Below are 21,205 nucleotides of genomic sequence, written 5' to 3' on the forward strand. Positions count from 1 at the left end.
GCAACGAGATGAGACATCAGAGATGTTTCTGTGACAGGTCGTCAGCTCTGTAACATGAAACACTGCGTGCCGCTCACCGTCCCTCCTTTTTGATGTGACAAACATAATGTCCAGACATCGTGGACGCTCCCATGTGACTGATGAAGGCGAAGAGCTCATATCCTTAGAAAAAGAAGAAGAACAAAGTCAGTGAGTGACAAACTAACGCATATTTATAGAAAAACAATTAAAGTGATAATTATCTAATAAAGTGCTCATTTTCAGTTTTAACTTAAAAACAGGTGATGTATTTAGCACGTGGGGATAAAATGAAGGAATTTAAATTGTTTTTTGATGCTGCTACACCTTGAAATCCAGTGCCCAGCAGCACGTGGGTACAGCACGCGTCATAATCAGACCTGACTGGGGCTAAAATGGCCCGTGGACGCTCACAATGTCGAGATTAAATTCAAGGGCAGAGAAGCAGTATGTTTCTGTCGGAGCGGCGGTCGTGCAGAGTCACTCACGTCCCGGTCCGTCTTTGACTCTGGGGCCCGACGCGTCTCCGTCTGGGGACAGCGTGGAGTCGCTGTGCGAGTTGGCGTTGGAGAAGGCGTTGTCATTGGGCTCTGTGTCAGCCATGTCTGAAAGGGCATCACTCTCCTCCTCCTCCTCCGGGTGGGTGAAGATCCAGTCGAGAGCTCGTTCAAGATTATTGTTCTGTAAAATGCCAAAAGCGGCGCAAACACGGTCAGCTCGCTGACATTCAGAACTAAAAAGGCCGTAATATCCCAGGAATGCTAAGAACCATAGGGAATCTCTTCTTCTCATGCAGATGTGAACATGCTCACCAGGTAATGGACCGGTTCTTATACAAAGGGCTTTTCTTAACCTCCTAAGACCCGAACTCTTCCACGGCATGCATTTTTATTTCTCTTTGATATTTGGTCACATTGGGGCCCAATGAATGTAAAAACAAAGAATTACCAGATTTTGTTTTTTTACATTATTTGAGTTTTTATGAAAAATAGGAGCCACACATGAGGATATTTGTTTAAAATTCTGATAGAACAGTAGCAGTATAATGTCCTCGTGAGTGGATTTCAGGCCTTTGTAGAGCAAAATGGAGTATTTTGGTCTAAATAACCCAAAATGTGATGTCTTCATATGTGGACGCCAGGTCCTAGGAGGTTAAAGCACTTTTATCTCATTCACACACATTCATACAAGCAGCTTTTTTCTAACATTCACACTCCAGTGAATGCACTGGGAGCAATTCGGGGTTCAGCATCTTGTCCAGGCTGCAGCAGCCAGGGATCAAACTACAAACTTTCCAATTAGTGGATGACCTGCTCTACATCCTTAACCACACCCACAAATATTTCTGCTTTTCCTGGAAAAATTATTTCCTGAAATGCTCAAATCAACAGTGACAGTAGAAGCAGTACTCGTGGGAATAAAACCAGAGCTGATGATTGAATTTTGGGGGGATTTATTTTCCCCCACAGCTCCAGTGCATCTTGGATAAACTCCTCATAAAAAGCAGTCTCACTTTTAGGAACGTGTTAAATGAACAATTATTTACTAGAAAGGTGAACGCAAACATCTGCCTGTGCTCATTTTTCCACAGAGGATGTTTGCGTTCGGTCCAAAATAGAGGTGTGATGCCTGGGGAATGTCAGCGTGAGGAGCATGTCGGGATGATGAGGAGTTAAGCTGCCTGATGTTGCCGGGCGGGTCACTGCGCTTGAAGAGCAACTCTCTTTTTCTTCCTAATTTTGTGCTAATAATGAACCAAGACTTGAGACCGCTTCTCTGTTTCACACCTCCATCCCTCAGGACCAACGTGAGCTTTTTTCCACTTCAACAACACGGAGGCAGGCAGCGAGTTGGGCTCACTGATGATGAGAAGCCTGGTGTGTCTATTTGTGCGTCTGACTAACAGTCTGCTGGGCTATTTTTGCTGAGGGCGCACTTTGAAAGATGAGAATCAGAGGCCATTTCAAAACAACACTGATAGATTTACTGCAACTGTATCACGCTTGACTCATTGAAAAAATAAATCAACACTATGAATGCATTCAAAGTGAATCTTATGTGATGATACAGCGAGTTAAAGTGTCAGTGAGCCGTGAGCTGTTCCTAAACCTGACAGGCTGCTGGGATTACAGCTAAATGCAGACATTTCTAATCCCTCTGACATGTACGACCAATCACATCTGCACTTTGCCCTCTGTTTAAAATCACCACGCCGCCTTACACCAACTTCACCTCCTGACACATTGTTCCATTTGCTCAGTGTTTCTTCGAGGTTTACAGGCCGTATTTTCCTGATTGTTACCCGTTTTAATGACTCACTGAATGACTAATTGTCAGAGTTTCTTTCCTCTTGCGTTTCAAACTAACAACATTTATGGTGCCTGGAGGTCAGAGCTGTGTTTTTGTCCCGAACCCATCAGAGACAGCGAAGCGCGTGGGTGGTTCTTTGTCGTCCGGATTTCCGTCCTCGGCTCTGATTTATTTCTATATAAATATGTAAAGTATTGCATGTTAAACAGGCTGAGATACAGGCACCACCTTATCGGCTCAGACAGGCTGACCATCGCTGTCCACACAGGCCGTCGGGTGCCCCTCGTGTTTAAAACAAATCCCTGCTCTCACGAACTGCAGCAGAAGACCTTTTCAGTCACACAAAATGGTATTTGTAAGACATCCTGGATAATTACCAAAATAATTATCTGATGTATTTTAAACATTTTTTGTGCTAGTGGCTAGAAAGACTCCAGTGGACATAGTGGGCAGAAGACTGACCGTGGCTTTCAGCGCGTGGATGCTGTGAGTGCGGGGAAAGCCCATTGAGGTAAGGATGGCAATGCTCTCCTCGGGGGGCGAGTTGCCCAGCAGGGCGGCGCCCGTGGGGCTGTCACCGGCGGAGGGGCCGGGATCAATCATGGAGGGCAGAGTGAGCGGCTCTGCAAAGTCTGCGAGGAAAAAGAGACAAAGGAAAAAATAATGATGCAGCACATTCCCATTTATGTTTAACCTAATTACTGTGCGTTTCTGCTTTGGAGGTCAAAGGTCGCATTTTCTAGAGACAACGCTAATTCAAACTGTAAAGCGATTAAAGCTGATCACAGACGTCCGACTGGTGTGTGACTAACTGGCACTAAGAATATTTCAAACACAGAAACAGCAAACGGTCACGTTAGGAGGGCGTGTGGGAGGCATCCCGATGCTCTGTAGTGGAAACGACACACACAAATGCACCCTGTGGATTGTTTGTCACAGTCAGGTTTGCTTGGGGGGGTCTGCACACCACGAGTGTTGATCTGTTGAGGTGCTTACGCCTCTCCAAACAGATGTACAGGCTGGCAACGAACACCAGGAAACACCTGGACCCTACGCTGAGGGACTCCAGCTCTGTGGGGCTGGCAGGGATGGTCCAAACACAACACCCTTCGTGACGAGTCTCCATGTAATTCAGTGAGTATGAAAATGATGTGAATCATATGCTACAACCTTCAGTTTCACCAAATCTAAACTAAAGTGAAGACCAATGGGAGATCTGAAACCAGACTGCAGTGCACACCCCCCTCAAACAACATGAGGGGAAAGAAAGTGTGCGACTCCCTTTCAGAGACTTTTAGAGTCACTTGAGCTGTTCTGGCAGAGCGTGGCCGCTCACCTCACTGACACACTTCACTTTTCTTTGTCTCGGGTTTCAAATAAGGTAAATTCATACCTCTGACTGTAGACCTGTAATGTTCCTCTTTCTCAATTCAGACTAAACTAAACTAGTTGGCACAAAAAGCCTCAGAAACACCATCTATGCACTATCTGGACAGCATATACTTAACCTCCAATACCATTGCTAGAAATCTCAGGCCATTTCCTGAAAGAGAGGTCTTCTTTGACTTGCATGTAAATCAGGTCTCTATCACTACTTTCCTTTAGCTGAAGTACTGAGAAAATGAGGCACCTATCTATCTATCTATCTATCTATCTGCACGATAGAGACAAAAGTTATTGGTCATCCATCAAGCCAACCATCTGTACTTTTGCTCATCCAATCAGGCTGGTGTATTTCCAAGGCAGGCTCCCAGAAATATTAGGCCACACCTTGTAATCTTTGAATCTAGTGTTTTCAGTTCCACAGGTGTATGAACTCAAGCACCTGGCCATGCGAACCTTTGTGAAAGAATGGACTGTTCTAAAGAGAAGATCTCACTGAATTTGAGCGTGATGCTGTAACAGAACGCCAACGACTCGACAAGTCACCTACTAGATAATCCACGATAACCTTGTAAGTGGTATTACTGCAAAGTGGAAAGCATTGAAGAACCACTCAGCCAGGAAGTGGGTGACCATGTAAAGTTACAGAGTCACTGAGTGCAGAGTGCAAAATGGTCAATGGTAACTTTATTGTCCCTGATGGGAAATTGCCACCAATGCTTTGCTGACGCAGTAACTGCGAGCTTCAAAGCTCCTGTGAGTGTAACATGTGGCTTGTCCAGTATTTCTGTTCATTTAGTGTATTCTGAACTAGATTTCTGTCCTTATTATCAGGATGTAAATGTGAAAAAAAATGCTGCAGCACGAGTACTAGCAGGAACTAGGCTGATCATATTTCTCCAGTACCAGCTTCTCTTTGTAAAATGCAGAACTGAATATTTTTTAAACAGAAAAAAGCTCAATCATATCTGAAAAGGTCTTATGTTTGCTATTGGCACTTCCCTCCCTTAGTGCAAATATGCTTGTTGTTTTGTAAAGGAATCAAAGGTAGAATACTGCAGGTATTACAGGTACTGCACTGCAGTGGTTTGTATCATATCTATCTCATAGACTCCAGTTTGTGCATGTAAATGGAGAGTCCTCTTCACACACTGAGGTTAATTATGGAGTTCCACAGGGTTCAGTGCTAGGACCAATTCTGTTTACATTATACATGCTTCCCTTAGGCAGCATCATTAGAAGACATAGCATACATTTACACTGCTATGCAGATGACACCCAGCTCTATCTGTCCATGAAGCCAGATAACACACACCAATGAGTTAAACTGCAGGAATGTCTTAAAGACATAAAGACCTGGATGGCCGCTAACTTTCTGCTTCTTAATTCAGATCAAACTGAGGTTATTGTACTCGGCCCTGAAAAGCCTAGAAATATGGTATCTAACCAGATTCTTACTCTGGATGGCATTACCTTGGCCTCCAGTAACACTGTGAGGAACCTTGGAGTCATTTTTGACCAGGACATGTCCTTCAACGCACATATTAAACAAATATGTAAGACTGCGTTCTTCCATTTGTGCAACATCTCTAAAGTTAGAAATATCCTGTCTCAGAGTGACGCTGAAAAACTAGTTCATGCATTTATTACTTCCAGGCTGGACGACTGTAATTCATTATTATCAGGAAGTCCTAAAAACTCCCTGAAAAGCCTTCAGCTAATCCAAAATGCTGCAGCAAGAGTCCTGACAGGGACTAGAAAGAGAGAGCAGATTTCTCCTGTTTTGGCTTCCTGTTAAATCCAGAATTCAAAGTCCTGCTCCTCACATACAAGGTCTTAAATAATCAGGCCCCATCTTATCTTAATGACCTTGTAGTACCATATCACCCTATTAGAGCACTTCGCTCTCGCTCTGCAGGCCTACTTGTTGTTCCTAGAGTATTTAAAAGTAGAATGGGAGGCAGAGCCTTCAGTTTTCAGGCCCCTCTTCTGTGGAACCAGCTTCCAGTTTGGATTCGGGAGACAGACACTATCTCTACTTTCAAGATTAGGCTTCAAACTTTCCTTTTTGCTAAAGCATATAGTTAGGGCTGGACCAGGTGACCCTGAATCCTCCCTTAGTTATGCTGCAATAGACGTAGGCTGCCGGGGGATTCCCATGATGCATTGAATCATATCTGCTATTAATCTCTGTCTCTCTTCCACAGCATGTCTTTATCCTGTCTTCCTTCTCTCACCCCAACCAATCACAGCAGATGGCCCCGCCCCTCCCTGAGCCTGGTTCTGCTGGAGGTTTCTTCCTGTTAAAAGGGAGTTTTTCCTTCCCACTGTCGCCAAAAATGCTTGTTCATAGGGGGTCATGTGATTGTTGGGTTTTCTCTGAATCCATTATTATACGATCTACTGTACAATATAAAGCACCTTGAGGCGACTGTTGTTGTGATCTGGCGCTGTATAAATAAAATTGAATTGAATTGAATGTTATGCAGAGATTTCTGGCCTGTTCCCAGTCAGCTCCCAGTTTGGATGTGGGAAACAGACTCCCCTCTCTGCCTTTAAGATGAGGATTAGAAACTCTTTAAGCCTGAATCTTATTTATGCTGTCTGGGTCTGTCCCTGAAAACCTCCCATCTACTCTATTTCAGCCTCCACAAGCTTATATGCCACTGTTGCATATCATTAACTCTTTGTCTTAGTTAGCGTTTGTCCCTCGCTGTCTTCGCCGTCCCTTCCTGCAGGTATCTCTGGCTTCAGAGCTGCTTGTTTACCATCTGCTTTTACTGGCTCCACCAGCCAGCCCAGTGTTTACTGTCATACTATTATTGTTTGTCGTCTGTTGTCTCTCCATGCTCATCATTTCCCTTTTTACCCTCGGTGCCTCAGCTGAATGCAGCAGATGGTTGCCTCTCCCTGAGCCTGGCCCTGCCAGAGGTTTCTCTGCTAAAAGGGAGTTTTATTCCTCCCTGCACCGTCATCAAACGCTTACCCGAATATTTGAGCTTCTGTCTGTGATACAGTAAAGCGCTAACCACCATTTCAACTTGTAGCTATTTTAAACGCATTAAAATGAACTATATGCCAATCAGATTTTTTAAAAGAGAAATCAAAGGAATATTACTTTTATATCTGGTGAACGTTTTACATATGCTGAACAGTGAAACTGAGCATGGAATGGAAATACTCATTTTTAAGTACAACACACTTCTCTTACTTTTAGTTGAATTTGCTGAAGGTGCACAATGACCGCTGAGGAACAAGGACACTCCCAATAGAACGACTTACTGTTGGCCATAAACACAGCCTTCATTACTCTGCTTGCCATAAATTAAATTGCGCACCACTTATCTCCCCCTATCATCTCTGTCTCGTTCTCCTTGTTTTGCGTCCTTCTGCTCGCCTCCTATACAGATGTGTTTATACCACAGAAAGACGCCGCTCTGTCAGGCTGCCGAACAGAAGAGCAGATGTTTGCATGTGAAGTCTTAAACTACGGCCGTGTCACATTGTCTTTAAAGCCCTCGTGCTGTTTATATTCACTGCGGCGTCTAAAGTGATTAGGTGAACAGCGGTTTAGTTGTCAAACCAAAATAAGCTGAAAGAACCTCCGTGCAGGATCGGACCCTTTAGCTGATGTCACTGAGCCTGAATGCAGCCCGTTTTGTAGATCCATCAAGCCCATTTAAAAACTCCTCTGGAGAGGCCCTTTACAGCCAACCAGGGAAATAAAAACGTGAGTCTGCACCTCAGGGGAACATCTCAGCACAAAGACACAAAGTCAGTCCAGACAAAGTTTCTGGAGACGATCGTGCACGCAGGTGAGCACAGATAAGCACCTGCAGCACACAAAAGAACACAGTACATGCAATGGAAGAACATGAGATGTGATGCGTCTCTCACTTTCAATTACCTCTGTGTTTAAAAAGGTCCCCAACAAATAAACGTACCTGTCTGTGTAATGCATTCTGTCAGCACCACAGTGGGGGAAATGCCTTTGGCTGATATGTGGATAAAAACATGCAACACAGACATCTTATGTAATCTGACCAACATCTAAACTTTGTCTGTTTTCACTGCAGCTCTTCTATTACTTGTCTCTAGTATTTCTACCTTTGTCTGGATTACAGTTACTCCTTGAATCCTCAGCACTCTCCCCACACTCATTTCGTATCACCACCATGCTGTCTTGAAGCCTCGCTGTGAATGTTTGCAGGTTTAAAACACTAGTTGCACTTTGACACACTATAACGAGAAGGCCCGGCTCACAGTCGCTGCTTTAATTTATCCCAGAGCTGTTCTGTCAGGTTGAAGCCAGGACTCTGTGCAGGCCAGTCGTGTTCTTCAACCTAACATGTGTTCATCCTCGTCTTTATGGACCTTTCTTTGTGCACTGGTGTGCAGTCATGTTGGAACAGGAAGAGGCCGTTCCCAAACTGTTCCCACAAATTCAGGAGCATGAAGTTGTCCAAAACATCTTGGCATGTCGAAGCATTAAGAATTTCCTCCTCCACCAAACTTTACACTCGGCACAGAGGAGTTCTCTTTCCACTTCAGTTGCTGTTGTTCCCAACTGCAACCACTTTGTTATAACGCCACTAACAGTTGATTGTGGAATATTTAGTAAGAAGGAAATTTAACGAGTGGACTGCACAGGTGGTGTCCTATCACAGCGCCGCGCTGAAATTCACCGAGCTCCTGCAAGCGACCTGTTCGTGGCACAGTTGTTTGTAGAAGCAGTCTGCAGCAGCTGACTTTACACACCTGCAGCCACAGAAGTGACTGAAACACCTGAACTGAATGATTTGGGTGGGTGCGTGCTTCTGGTGATATAAAGTGTACATCGTGGAAAAAATGCATTTGTATTGTTTTTATTTAGTATTTTATGTGTGAAAAAAAGCAAATAAGTCCCAACATGTAATTTGATACCAGCACTAACATGTTTATAGCCCTGAACTGAGAAAAATGTTTGTACAGAACTTCTGACTGTAGAGGTCATGTGACATGTTTAATTTCACACTCCACCACGACATCATCCTCCATCCTCGGTGCATTGTGCCGTGATGCTGGCTCACCTGGCTCTTCCATATGGGCTATGATCCAGTTGAAGGCCATCTCAGGGCCCATGTTCCCCGTGTAGTACACCGCCTTCCTGCAGGCCTCCAGCGGAAAGCCCATCTCCGCCAGCTGCATTACTGCAGCCTCGTCTATTTCTGGAGCTGGGGACACAACAAATCAGCATCAATAACTAAAACATGCAGTTGCTGATTCAACAGTAGCAGTGGCTTGAGTCTAAACAGCCAAACAGATTTGTGGCGACTCCCTCTGTGGGACTCATTAAACAAAGAGAGCAGAGGAGCGTCGGGCCTGCAGAGGCATCTTTGTTGAGGGATGATTTATCAAGGAGAGAAATGAGTCTGGCTAAAGCAAGCAGAGCTGCACAGCAAAGCCAAGTTTGTCACAAAGTCGAGAGCAGCTGCAGCACCTGCTCAGGTAGGTCAGAGGTTTACAGTGGGGCAAAAAAGTATTTAGTCAGCCACCGATTGTGCAAGTTCCCCCACCTAAAATGATGACAGAGGTCAGTAATTTGCACCAGAGGTACACTTCAACTGTGAGAGACAGAATGTGAAAAATAAATCCATGAATCCACATGGTAGGATTTGTAAAGAATTTATTCGTAAATCAGGGTGGAAAATAAGTATTTGGTCACCTCAAACAAGGAAAATCTCTGGCTCTCACAGACCTGTAACGTCTTCTGTAAGACGCTTTTCTGTCCCCCACTCGTTACCTGTATGAATGGCACCTGTTTGAACTCATCATCTGTATCAAAGACACCTGTCCACAGCCTCAAACAGTCAGACTCCAAACTCCGCCATGGCCAAGACCAAAGAGCTTTCGAAGGACACCAGGAAAAGTATTGTAGACCTGCACCAGACTGGGAAGAGTGAATCTACAATAGGCAAGCAGCTTGGTGTGAAAAAATCAACTGTGGGAGCAATCATCAGAAAATGGAAGACATACAAGACCACTGATAATCTCCCTCCATCTGGGGCTCCACGCAAGATCTCATCCCGTGGGGTCAAAATGATCATGAGAACGGTGAGCAAAGATCCCAGAACCACACGGGGGGACCTGGTGAATGACCTGCAGCGAGCTGGGACCAAAGTAACAAAGGTCACCATCAGTAACACACTACAACGGCAGGGAATCAAATCCCGCAGTGCCAGACGTGTTCCGCTGCTGAAGCCAGTGCATGTCCAGGCCCGTCTGAAGTTTGCCAGAGAGCACATGGATGATACAGCAGAGGATTGGGAGAATGTCATGTGGTCAGATGAAACCAAAGTAGAACTTTTTGGTATAAACTCAACTCGTCGTGTTTGGAGGAAGAAGAATACTGAGTTGCATCCCAAGAACACCATACCTACTGTGAAGCATGGGGGTGGAAACATCATGCTATGGGGCTGTTTTTCTGCCAAGGGGACAGGACGACTGATCCGTGTTAAGGACAGAATGAATGGGGCCATGTATCGTGAGATTTTGAGCCAAAACCTCCTTCCATCAGTGAGAACTTTGAAGATGAAACGAGGCTGGGTCTTCCAACATGACAATGATCCAAAACACACCGCCCGGGCAACAAAGGAGTGGCTCCGTAAGAAGCATTTGAAAGTCCTGGAGTGGCCTAGCCAGTCTCCAGACCTCAACCCCATAGAAAATCTGTGGCGGGAGTTGAAAGTCCGTGTTGCTCGGCGACAGCCCCAAAACATCACTGCTCTCGAGAAGATCTGCATGGAGGAATGGGCCAAAATACCAGCTACTGTGTGTGCAAACCTGGTAAAGACCTATAGTAAACGTTTGACCTCTGTTATTGCCAACAAAGGTTATGTTACAAAGTATTGAGTTGTATTTTTGTTATTGACCAAATACTTATTTTCCACCCTGATTTACGAATAAATTCTTTACAAATCCTACCATGTGGATTCATGGATTTTTTTTTCACATTCTGTCTCTCACAGTTGAAGTGTACCTCTGGTGCAAATTACTGACCTCTGTCATCATTTTAGGTGGGGGAACTTGCACAATCGGTGGCTGACTAAATACTTTTTTGCCCCACTGTAGCTCGCTAGCATTCATCACCACTGCTTCGAGCTCGAAATACATTTTCTATGGTTATAACTTATAGAAATGTTGCATGTTTATTCAGTTTGGCACACAGCTGTGCAGAGAAATTAAATACTTACAGTCCAAGGAGCTCATGGAGTTATCTGAAAGAGGAGGAGGACACGGCACAGTCAAGCATCACCATCGCTGGCTCTGTATTTACTGTTGATTCTGTTTTGGAATCATTTCACTCTTTGAGAATAATAAAAGATTTGCAGACATTTGTACAGATAGCATCTATAATCGGCCAAGACAATATCCTGGAAAATCTGAGCTGCCGGCATGTTATTAATATTCACAAACAAAGGTACAGTTCATCAAACAAATCCATTGTAACACAGGGAATCCAGATGTTTTCGAGTACCCGTGGCGGGTCCTGGGCACAGTTGGTATTTCTGTCTTTTAAATTTTCTTTTTACCTTTCTCATAAAAGGATCATTTAGCTGCAGAACATCAAGGGGAGAAGCAAATGTCCCCTCCCACACCCCTCATGAGTCACAGAAACACTGCCCAACTGTGTTATTTTGGACCGTGAAATGTTGTCAGTGTCCTACAAACACATTTTATTTTACACAGATATGAAAACATCGGGTGAACGAAGAAAAAAAATAATGCAGAAACACGGCCTGAGAGCGGCACAGGCTTTTGTTCATTTTCCTTTGTTTTCCCCTCATGGCCTCAGTTACAGCCCCTCGGACGGCTGCTGGGTTTTATCCAGTTTGCTATATTAACTGAAAGGAAATACTGACCCAGTGAATGCAGCTGGAGTAGCCATCTTCCATGGTTTCTTTTAAATCGCAGGTTTGCTTTAATAGGTTTAAATGGATAATGTGAGTAACCAAAACAGGGAAGGAACAAAGCTGAACCAGTTTCAATACATCGTGTGCAGTTTGTGATTGTTAATTTTGTATTTTTTAACCAAAAGAAAAGTGGAAGCAAAAGAAAACAATTCACTTTCCATTTTCTGAATGGCCTGGAATAATTGAGTGAATAGAAACAGACCAATGAGAAATAATGTGCTTCAAGCAGCGTACAGGAAAACACATTTGTGTGCTGCTATGAAATCAATAAGAATCACTGAAGCCTTTTGGAGATAGAAGTGCGACCAACGATGAATCACTGCGAATTCCAGCAGGGGAGGAACGGGCCAGCGGTTCATTTACAACCAGCAAAACTCATCATATGAATGTGAAATAAATAAATCTGAAAGGCCATTGAATGCAGCGTGTTGTCTCCTCTGACCTGTTTTCATTTCACAGCTTTAGCTGCACGATTTACAGAGGCAACGCTGTTGTTAACCTCCTGAAATAGAAGCTCAGAGCGACGTGCAGATTTGCTGCAAATAAAAGCATGTGTGTGTCTGTGGCCCTCAAAGATATCTGTACAGGACGCCAAGCCGTAACAGGGTCTAAGCAAACCAAAACAATGATGCTCTAATGTGCAGATACTCCACTCAGATTGTTTGACACCGACAGTACAGCACACCATGTTCAGTCCTAAAATATTTAGGCACACTAAGACAAGCGAGTGCAAAGTTTTTCTATTGTGTATTCATGTGCTAAGATGCAGCAGACGAAACCAAAGAAAGATCCAAGTTTATGGATGTGTGAAGCACAGCAAAGGCTGCTCTCAGATGTTACCGTCTCTGCTCGAGCCCACCCCCAAATGTGCTCACAGCCTGAAACATTATAGGACTCTCTGTACTTCACATCTGCTGAAATATTAACAGAGACAGCGATAACTTGATGTAGCTGAACTTTACAACAGGAGGAGGAAACTGCAATCACAGAGCAGAGAGAGACGAAAGGCAAACAAAAAGGAGGGCACTGCCTTTGTGGGGTTGATTTTTTATTTTTAATAAGGGCTAAAGTGGCATGGATTTAACGGCTGAAATATTACCAAGCCTGCAAAAAAGTTTCTTAAAAAGTGACAATATTTTATTGAGTGCTATAACTCGCTAGCTTCCAGTACTTTAATCCCAGAGCTGAGGGAAGTGCGTTACAAGGAGATCTGGTGAAATCATTAGAACCTATTAGGCTTAGCCACACTGTGAACACAAACACTCTTCAGTAATTGATTGAGCATGCCTTTCCTGTGGGATTCCATTTAATGTGTCCTTAGGAGGGAATATGGGTGGCTTTCAGCAGAATATTATATTAGAGACAATTTCACAGACCATTTAATTCACAAAAATACCCGAGACCTGCCAAAAAGGATCTGGGGCACTGCAGCTGGTTTAAGCAGCAACGTGTTATGTTATAGGGTAAACACAAAGTTTCATATACTGAGGTGTTTCTAGCACATAAATGGAGTGAAGAAATATTCTTGGCTTTTTTGGCTAAACAGTACAACAAAAGGCTTCGCGCTCTGGGAAAACAGTGCCCTTTAAAATTAATAAGGGACTGTGAAATCAAAGATGAAGGGCCAAAAACGCCCGGAGTAATTAAGGGTGCTGGTACACTGTTTTTCTAGAATTCATGCATGACTGCTAACACCCCTGTAGGCCAATGCAGGCAATTTATGAGAGCCTGTAACCTTCTCATTGAATTCTGGGTGAGAAAAATGGAGCAGCATCTAATAGATGCCATATATTATAATATATGGATGTTTATTTGTAAACATCAAACAGAAAATAATACAGAAAAGAGCAAATTGTTAAACTCAAATAGGCTTAAAAACTCCCTCCTCCATTTTATTTCATACCTCTGGTGTCTTCGGGTAAAACAATGGGAGGCATGAGGTCCGGCAGCTCTTCTTCACCTGCCTGCAGCCCCGTGGCTCGGAGCCGGTTCAGATCCAGGAAGTCGGGAACGTCAATGACCACATCTGCAGAGCGAGATATAAAAGTATCAAACTGAAGAATCCAGCAGTAAGAACAGTGAGCTCCCAGATCAACTTTTAAATATTACGATCTATATGTGAGGCGTGAACTGACCTTTTTCCCCATTTATGAACTGAACTGAACACTTTATGAACATTTTAAGGTGCTAAACACACCGATTGATTTTCAACTACCAGCTAAACAGCAAAAGCGTTTTACGGAAACCGACAGGATGACAGATAAACGTTTATAACCATGTGTTCAAAGTGCAGGTGAAACGTTTTCTCCACCCGGCAACAGATTCACTGCTGTGCCTTGTGAACTGCAGTTTAATGGTGCCCTCTGCTGGGGGTTTATAGCATTGCACTTACTGAGACATGCTGGTGGAGGGAAATATAAGGTCAATAAATCTGATCAGTCACTAAAGTGTGAGATACTAGTTACCTAGTTTTTTCGGCACCCAATCAACTCCAAATGTGAATTTCTTAATCTGCACCACCAGATACTCTGGGAACGAGGCAAATCGGGAAGTTCTGTAAAAGAATGTGTTGAAAATTCAGTTTATGAATCCAGCTGGTTTTCGTTTAAATATACTGGTTAAAAAGGGGTGTACGTTGGTCATTTCTGGCCCGAGAACAAGTGGACGTTGCTTACTTGACTCCAGCTGACTTGGCCTGCAGTGCCGAGCTCCAGAAATCAGGAACATTTTCCGGCTCTGTGAAGGCCTGCAGACAAGCAGTGAAAGGGATCCGCGCTCTCACTGGTTCAGGAGGGGGACGCATGTTCTCTTCTGCTTCCTTACGCTTGACCTCATATGCAAGTAGCTCCTCTGGTAATGAAAAAAACAACAAAAATGTGTCACTTTCATTTGCAGCATTCTCAGAACTGAAGGTGCTGCAAAAGCTGCAAAAGCCAATGTATTTGTTGTAAGTGTAGCATTGCAGAGCTTTAACTAAAACTCCACTGTTTCAGTCAAATACTCTCATCTTGGCAACATTTAAATAGTACATACAATTTGTCACGTAATACTTTATATCAAGCTGTGAAGGTGTAATTATACCTTACATACAAAACAGCTCTTAGCCGGGAACATTATTCCCTTCTCAGAGCAGGTCCAGTTCATTCTCCCACTTGCTGCAGTGACCAGAGGCAATCGTGGCCTCCATTCGCATTGTAAGCGTGTGGGGGCTCCGTTACCTCGATTGCTGGCGGCCTCAAATGGAGCGGGCAGCTGGATGCAGTAGTCAACCCGCTGAGTGTAACGGACACGACGAGTCTGGCAGCACTGAACTCGCTCCTCCACCAGGAAGCGAAACACATCACTTGGATTCTCTGAGCCTGCGCTGTTCCTCTGCAGAAACACCAAGATTTACGATTCAGAGACGCTGAATATGAGCATCGATAACAGAATCGGACCACATTTGGATTATGTGTCAGGCTGACTTTAGTTTATTATCCCTAAAGCAGGCTTGGCCGAGTCCAGGCCTCGAGGGCCGGTGTCCTGCAGGTTTTAGATCTCACCCTGGGTCAACACACCTAAATCAAATGATTAGTTCATTACCAGGCATCTGGAGAACATCAAGACATGTTGAGGAGGTCATTAACCGTTTAAATCAGCTGTGTTGGATCAAGGACACATCTAAAACCTGCAGGACACCGGCCCTCGAGGCCTGGAGTTGGACACCACTGTCATAAAGTATTAGTCCCATCCATCCATCATTAATTTTGTTTCGGTTATCTGGGGCCGGGTCGCAGGGGCAGCAGCCTAAGCAGAGAAGCCCCGACCTGCCTCTCTCCGGCCACCTCCAGCCTTTCCGGGGAAACACCAAGGCGTTCCCAGGCCAGCCGAGAGACATAATCTCTCCAGCGTGTCCTGCCTCTTGGCCCGGCACACCTCAACCGGCTCCTTTCAATGTGGAGGAGCAGCGGCTCTACTCTGAGCTCCTCCAAGATGGCCAAACTCCTCACCCCATCTCTAAGCCACTGTTAGGGAAAATATTCTAAAACACTTCTTCAGTAAAGACTCAGAGAAGAGAAACACACAGAACTTCTTGCTAGCAAGGGCAGCCTCCAAACTGAGACTCGCACTAAGAAACTGCCCCGGTCTTTATTTATACTTCAGTGAGCGTTTGTGTGTGTGTGTGTGTGTGTGTGTGTGTGTGTGTGTGTGTGTGTGTGTGTGTGTGTGTGTGTGTGTGTGTGTGTGCGTGCGTGCGTGCTGCTGATCAAAGGGTCATATAACATGAAAGCACAAAAGGTACATCCTTGGTTAAGAAGAGGGTAATCTCCCCCTCACCCTAGATGGTTCACCCTAGATAACACAGTGAAGAAGTCCAGCGGTTCATCTAGGCAAAAAGGCACTTAGACTAAAACAGACATAGCTATGTTAAAACAATAAAACAATAAAACAAGGTGCAACCTCTCATGCTCCCAGGACGTGGGGGTGCATTCCTGGAGTGCACACCAAGCCTGCAGCCTGTTAGAGATCACACATCCTGTCACTACACAATTAATTATATGCCTCTAAGCATACATGGTTAAATATTTCCTAATACAAATAACTACATGCAGTATTCTACCATATGCAAACTTATATCACTAAAAGATTATACTGACTACTAAATACAATTTTCCATTGACAGCCACTCTTCAGAGAAAGCTCATTTCCGCTGCTTGTATTTCGGTCACTACCCAAAGCTCATGACCACAGGGGTAGGGATGTAGAACAACAAGTACATTGAGAGCATTGCTTTCACACTCAGCTCTCTCTTCGCCATGATGGACTGGTACAGCGTCTGCATCACTGCAGCCACAGCATCAATCCGTCTGTCAATCTCCTGTCCCTTTCTCCTTTCACTCATGAACAAGACCCCAAGATACTCCTCCACTTGGGAACTTGTCCTAGAGTAGGCACTTCACCCTTTTCGAGCTGAGGACCATGGCCTCAGATTTGGAGACTATGCAGACCAAGCTCTGCAATTAACCAAACACCCCATACTCCCTGAGCACCTCCCACTGGATACACCAAGGGACAAAGTCGAATGTCTTCTCCAAGTCCATGGTCCTGGTTCCACGACCAGGACAAAAACCGCATTGTTCCTCCTTTATCCGAGGTTCGACTAACGGATACATTTTCCTTTCCAGCACCCTGGCATAGACTTTCCCAGGGAGGCTGAGGACTGTGATCCCCTACAGTTGGAGCACACCCTTTCTTGAAGATGGGAACCACGACTCCGGTCTATCAATCCAGAGGTACCACACCTGATCTCCACACAGCACTGCAGAGGCGTTTCAACCAAGCCCGCCCTACAACATCCAGAGCCTTCAGGAACTCAAGGCGAACCTCGTCCACACCAGGGGCTCTGGCACCAAGGAGCTACTTCAGTGACCTCCCCCCGGAAAAGACGAGTTGTCCCCCTCGTCTCCAGACTCTGCTTTCTCTGCGGAAGACTAAGGAAGTCCTCTGAGTTCCATCCACTGTGCAACAATGTCCTCGGTCGAAGCCAGCAGCGCTCCACTACACACAGTGCAGGTAGAGCACTGCTTTACCCTCCGAGTCGCCTGACGGTTTTCCATGTTTCTTCAAGGCAGTCCGAAAGTCTTTTTCCTCCCTGAACTCCTCCCACACTCGAGTTTTTGCTTCAGCCACTCCCAAACCATGTTCCGCTTGGCCAATCGGTACCTATCAGCTGCCATCGAAGTCCTAGGCTAACCAAACCTGACAGGACTCCTTCGTCAGTCTGATGGTTCCCTTCACGTCTGGTTCGGGGGACACCACCACGACGGGTACCAACCACCTTGCAGCCGCAGCTCAGTGCAACGGAGGTGCTGAACATGGTCAGACTCAATGTCCCGAGTCTCCCTCAGATTGCTGTTGAGCTCTGCCGGAGGTGGGAGCGCTGGCATATTAAGCAAATTATAAATACGGTTAAATGTAACAGCTCTATTTGACAATGACATAAACTGGGGAAGAGGTGGATAGAGACTGGATATATAAATCACAGAAACGACTGTCTTTGCCGTGGTCTCTCTAGACTCTCCTGGCAAGACTTAAGCGTGACTGCAGTTTGACCCACATTTCTTAATACAGCCATTCAAAACACTGATGTGACTCTTTAATTTACCAAATGCCTCAATGGAGAGAGCTGCATCTTTTTTAGAAAACTAGGAAGAATCATTATCACTGACAGGCTCCATATCCTCAGCAGGGCTGATTGAAGCAGTGTTTATTTGAAGACTGTGGTGAAGGATGGCACTGTGATTAAAGCACTCGTTTGCCAAGGCCAAGGCCTCTCTGCACCCCAGCCCTTCTATTCTAAGATGCTACAGCAATACACGAGTTATAATGTCACTTCAGCCATATTTGTAGGATGGCACAGGCTGGGCGTGCTGCTGATGGTGGTGATGTTATTCAGGTTATCCATGTATGGGTAACTAAACTGGCATGTAAACACTGACTAGTAGGTCAAAGGAGGTGTGGAAACAAAAACAAAAATGTTAATCACATTTAGTGTGAAATATATCTACAGATGATTTTTTTTAACAACAGCCACAGAGGTTAGGAGAGATTGGTTGTTATGTTTTGTTTATGTGCAGACTATCTCAGGGCATGCGTCCTGGGTGAGGCAGAATCGGAGGCATTATCTGGCCACACAGTGTAAGCGATAGCAGAGGTCTATAGATATCCTGCTTGAGACAGACATTTCAGCACACCCCATGTTTATGTACCAACCAGGGAGACGGCGTGCTGTGTTTAGTCGAAAACAAACGGCCCCTCCTCCAATAAACTGTCTGTCCCCGTGTGTCACACTCACCATATCCCACAACAGCTCCCACTCTGTGACAATGTCACAGAAAACTGCAGTTTACAGCACATCGGTCACGTGGGATGTTTTACGTCATTTTAAAGATTTTCTGTGACGCAGCGAGGCACGCTGACAGACGTCAGGGTTTTTTAATTTTACAGAGCAACATTGTAACACTTACATCAAATATAGAATTCACAGATGTATTTACATTCACATTTCTAAAAGTCGTTTGCCAGATTTATACATTCATCAGCCGCTTTATTAGATACACCTTGCTAATACCATTTGGACCCCCTTTGTTTTCTTAACTTCTCTAATTCTTTGTGCCAACAGGGTGCTGGAAACAAAGATCAGAGATTTTGGTTCGACGTTGCTGCAGATTTATTCAACTCCACGTCCATGATGCGAATCTCCCGTTTCCACCACAACCCAAACTTGCTCTAGTAGTTTGAAATTTGGTGACTGTGGAGGCCTTTCAAACTGCAGTGCGTTGTCACTGAAAGCAGTTTAAGATCAACTTTGTGCTCATTTGCATACATTGATTCCAACAAGTGTTTATTTGAGTTATTGCTGCCAGCCTCAGTCTGACTCTGACGTTTCGTACTCGCACTCACTGGATATTTTCTCTTTTTCAAACATAGAGAAGGTCGTGTTGGGAAATCCCAGCAGTTCAGCAAACTCTGCAGTCACAGCCTGTCACTTTCACAGTCACTGGAATCACCTCTTTCCCATTCTGGTGCCCAGTTTGAACTTGAACACAGTATTTGCATTATAAGACAGTTGAACAGGGATGTCGCGGCCTTTTACGTTCCAAACACCAAAAAAGTCCAAGAAAAGGCCGTGGGTGGCAACGGGAGGTTTGTTTTAGAACGCACTTCTGACTCCATTGTTTAAAAATCATATGCCGTTTATTTCGTGGAAAATTATAAACAAAAATCAGCCAAATAACTTCTTAAAACTTAAAATTAAACAAAAGTTAACTTAATTTGCTTTAACAACTTCAAAAGTGGTCAAAAAATCATTTCCTAACCCTCCCGTCTTCCCATCTGACATTTGGCAAACAAAAAACCTCTTTACCACACCCATCCAGGGTGCTCTTAATCTCTTGATTAATGAGAGGGTCCATAAGCTAATAAACCAATCACTTTGCAAAAGCTTCTCCAATAAAATTAATTACAAATTTACATAACAAAACCAGGTCAGTATATTCTTACACCTTTAAAGAAAAAACAAAAATGAATACAAATTGCATTTTATAAACATTCAACAAAAATGGCCACAACAAGGGATGTCTAATAAAGTGTGTAATTAGTGTACATGTGGATATGTGAAGACATTTTTCCACCCGGCTTCACTCACCTCCACCAGGTTGATCATGTGCAGGAGGAATTCATGAGCATCTTGTTGTCTGTTGGAGGAAAACTCTGGGTGTCCCCTGCTGACCAGAGCCTTCAACATTCGAGCAGAGATGCCCTTCTGCTGGTGCTGCAATTAAAATATATATACATATAAAAAGATGTCTCACATAATCTGACTACGCGTAAATACTCGGCCTTTTCAGAGGACCATATAACACAAGAGACAGCTGACCGAGAGTGGGAATTATACATGTTGGAAGGAATGTGTGATGTCAGGCTAATCAACATGTTTGTCTAACGTGACAATAATATATGTGCTAAAATATGATGCTACAAAGTAACACAGATACTTCAAAAACTCGCTGCTGTGGGGGCACGGTCTGCGGTGCTGCTGCAGGGGTGATGGACACACCTGCACGCCATCTGCAATCACGTCTTGCCGGCTTAAAAATCTGACTGGGTCCTGGGTTGTTGATGTCAATGCGAGTTGGGCTATGAGCTGCAGCTGACTGAGTGTGTGAACAGCAACCAAGTATGCTGAAAAGCATGTTAACGACAACACCATCGGGTCTGCGGTGGGTTCTTTGCACTGGCATCGCCACCTTCTTTGTTAAAAAACTCAAACTTTAAGCTAGCTGTCACAACAAGAAATACAGACGTCTGCATCACAATGCTCAGGTAAAAAGCATCTTTTCCAATGCTCGCCATCACTGTTGATACTTGCAGCTTGTGACTAAAACTTTGTTGCTGCCATACATTTAAAAATGTGCTTTCACAAAGATGCAGCAAAAACATTTAACCTGGCTCCTTCACACATATCTACATTTACTTTGGTTAAACAGAAGTTAAAGTGTGAAAAAGCATAAACCAGCAGTTACTATAAAATAAGCAGACGTTTAAATATGTTGCTGCCATCCAATCTATATTTTTTCTCTGCAATCAAACAAAAGTAATAGTCTTTAACACGTAAAACCACCAACCTCCATCACGAGAACGTGTACCAGCATTAAGGAAACAATTTGATGAGACTCTGTGATTGTGCTGGGTCACACTGACATAATACAAGCTCTCCCCCCACATCTCCCCAGCTGTCAATATATGTCCAACCACGATTCCCCATCACACATGCAGGAAGCTCACAGCTCGGCCTGGTGGCTGGTGAAGCTTATGGAAGAAGCCCAGGGCTTACAGAAATAACCCTTTATGGCTGTCCTGTAATTTTGTGGCAGATGTGTACTACGACTCCGAAAAGGCAACAGTTTCAAATGACAAACAAACACGTAAATATTCATATAAATTAAACAGTAGCACATTTTACCCATGTAGCAGCATAAAGCTGTGATGTGAGGAACTAA

At 44.3% G+C, this 21,205-nt stretch overlaps 1 protein-coding gene across 3 annotated transcripts in view; it reads right to left on the bottom strand.

The window, feature by feature from the left end:
* usp13 (ubiquitin specific peptidase 13) overlaps nt 1-21,205 on the bottom strand; it is a 34,881-nt gene that overhangs the window by 1,975 nt on the left and 11,701 nt on the right. For all 3 annotated transcript variants that reach the window (XM_080879071.1, XM_080879070.1, XM_080879069.1), the window contains 10 exons: nt 19,852-19,977; nt 14,882-15,035; nt 14,339-14,513; nt 14,129-14,217; nt 13,567-13,689; nt 10,944-10,967; nt 8,781-8,924; nt 2,791-2,960; nt 507-699; nt 78-162 (listed from right to left, as the gene is read on the bottom strand). In XM_080879071.1, the coding sequence (XP_080735197.1) occupies nt 78-162; nt 507-699; nt 2,791-2,960; nt 8,781-8,924; nt 10,944-10,967; nt 13,567-13,689; nt 14,129-14,217; nt 14,339-14,513; nt 14,882-15,035; nt 19,852-19,977 (1,283 nt within the window). The remainder of the gene's footprint in view (nt 1-77; nt 163-506; nt 700-2,790; nt 2,961-8,780; nt 8,925-10,943; nt 10,968-13,566; nt 13,690-14,128; nt 14,218-14,338; nt 14,514-14,881; nt 15,036-19,851; nt 19,978-21,205) is intronic.

This window comes from Rhamphochromis sp. 'chilingali' (assembly GCF_963969265.1).
Source record: "Rhamphochromis sp. 'chilingali' genome assembly, chromosome: 3".
NCBI lineage: Eukaryota > Metazoa > Chordata > Actinopteri > Cichliformes > Cichlidae > Rhamphochromis > Rhamphochromis sp. 'chilingali'.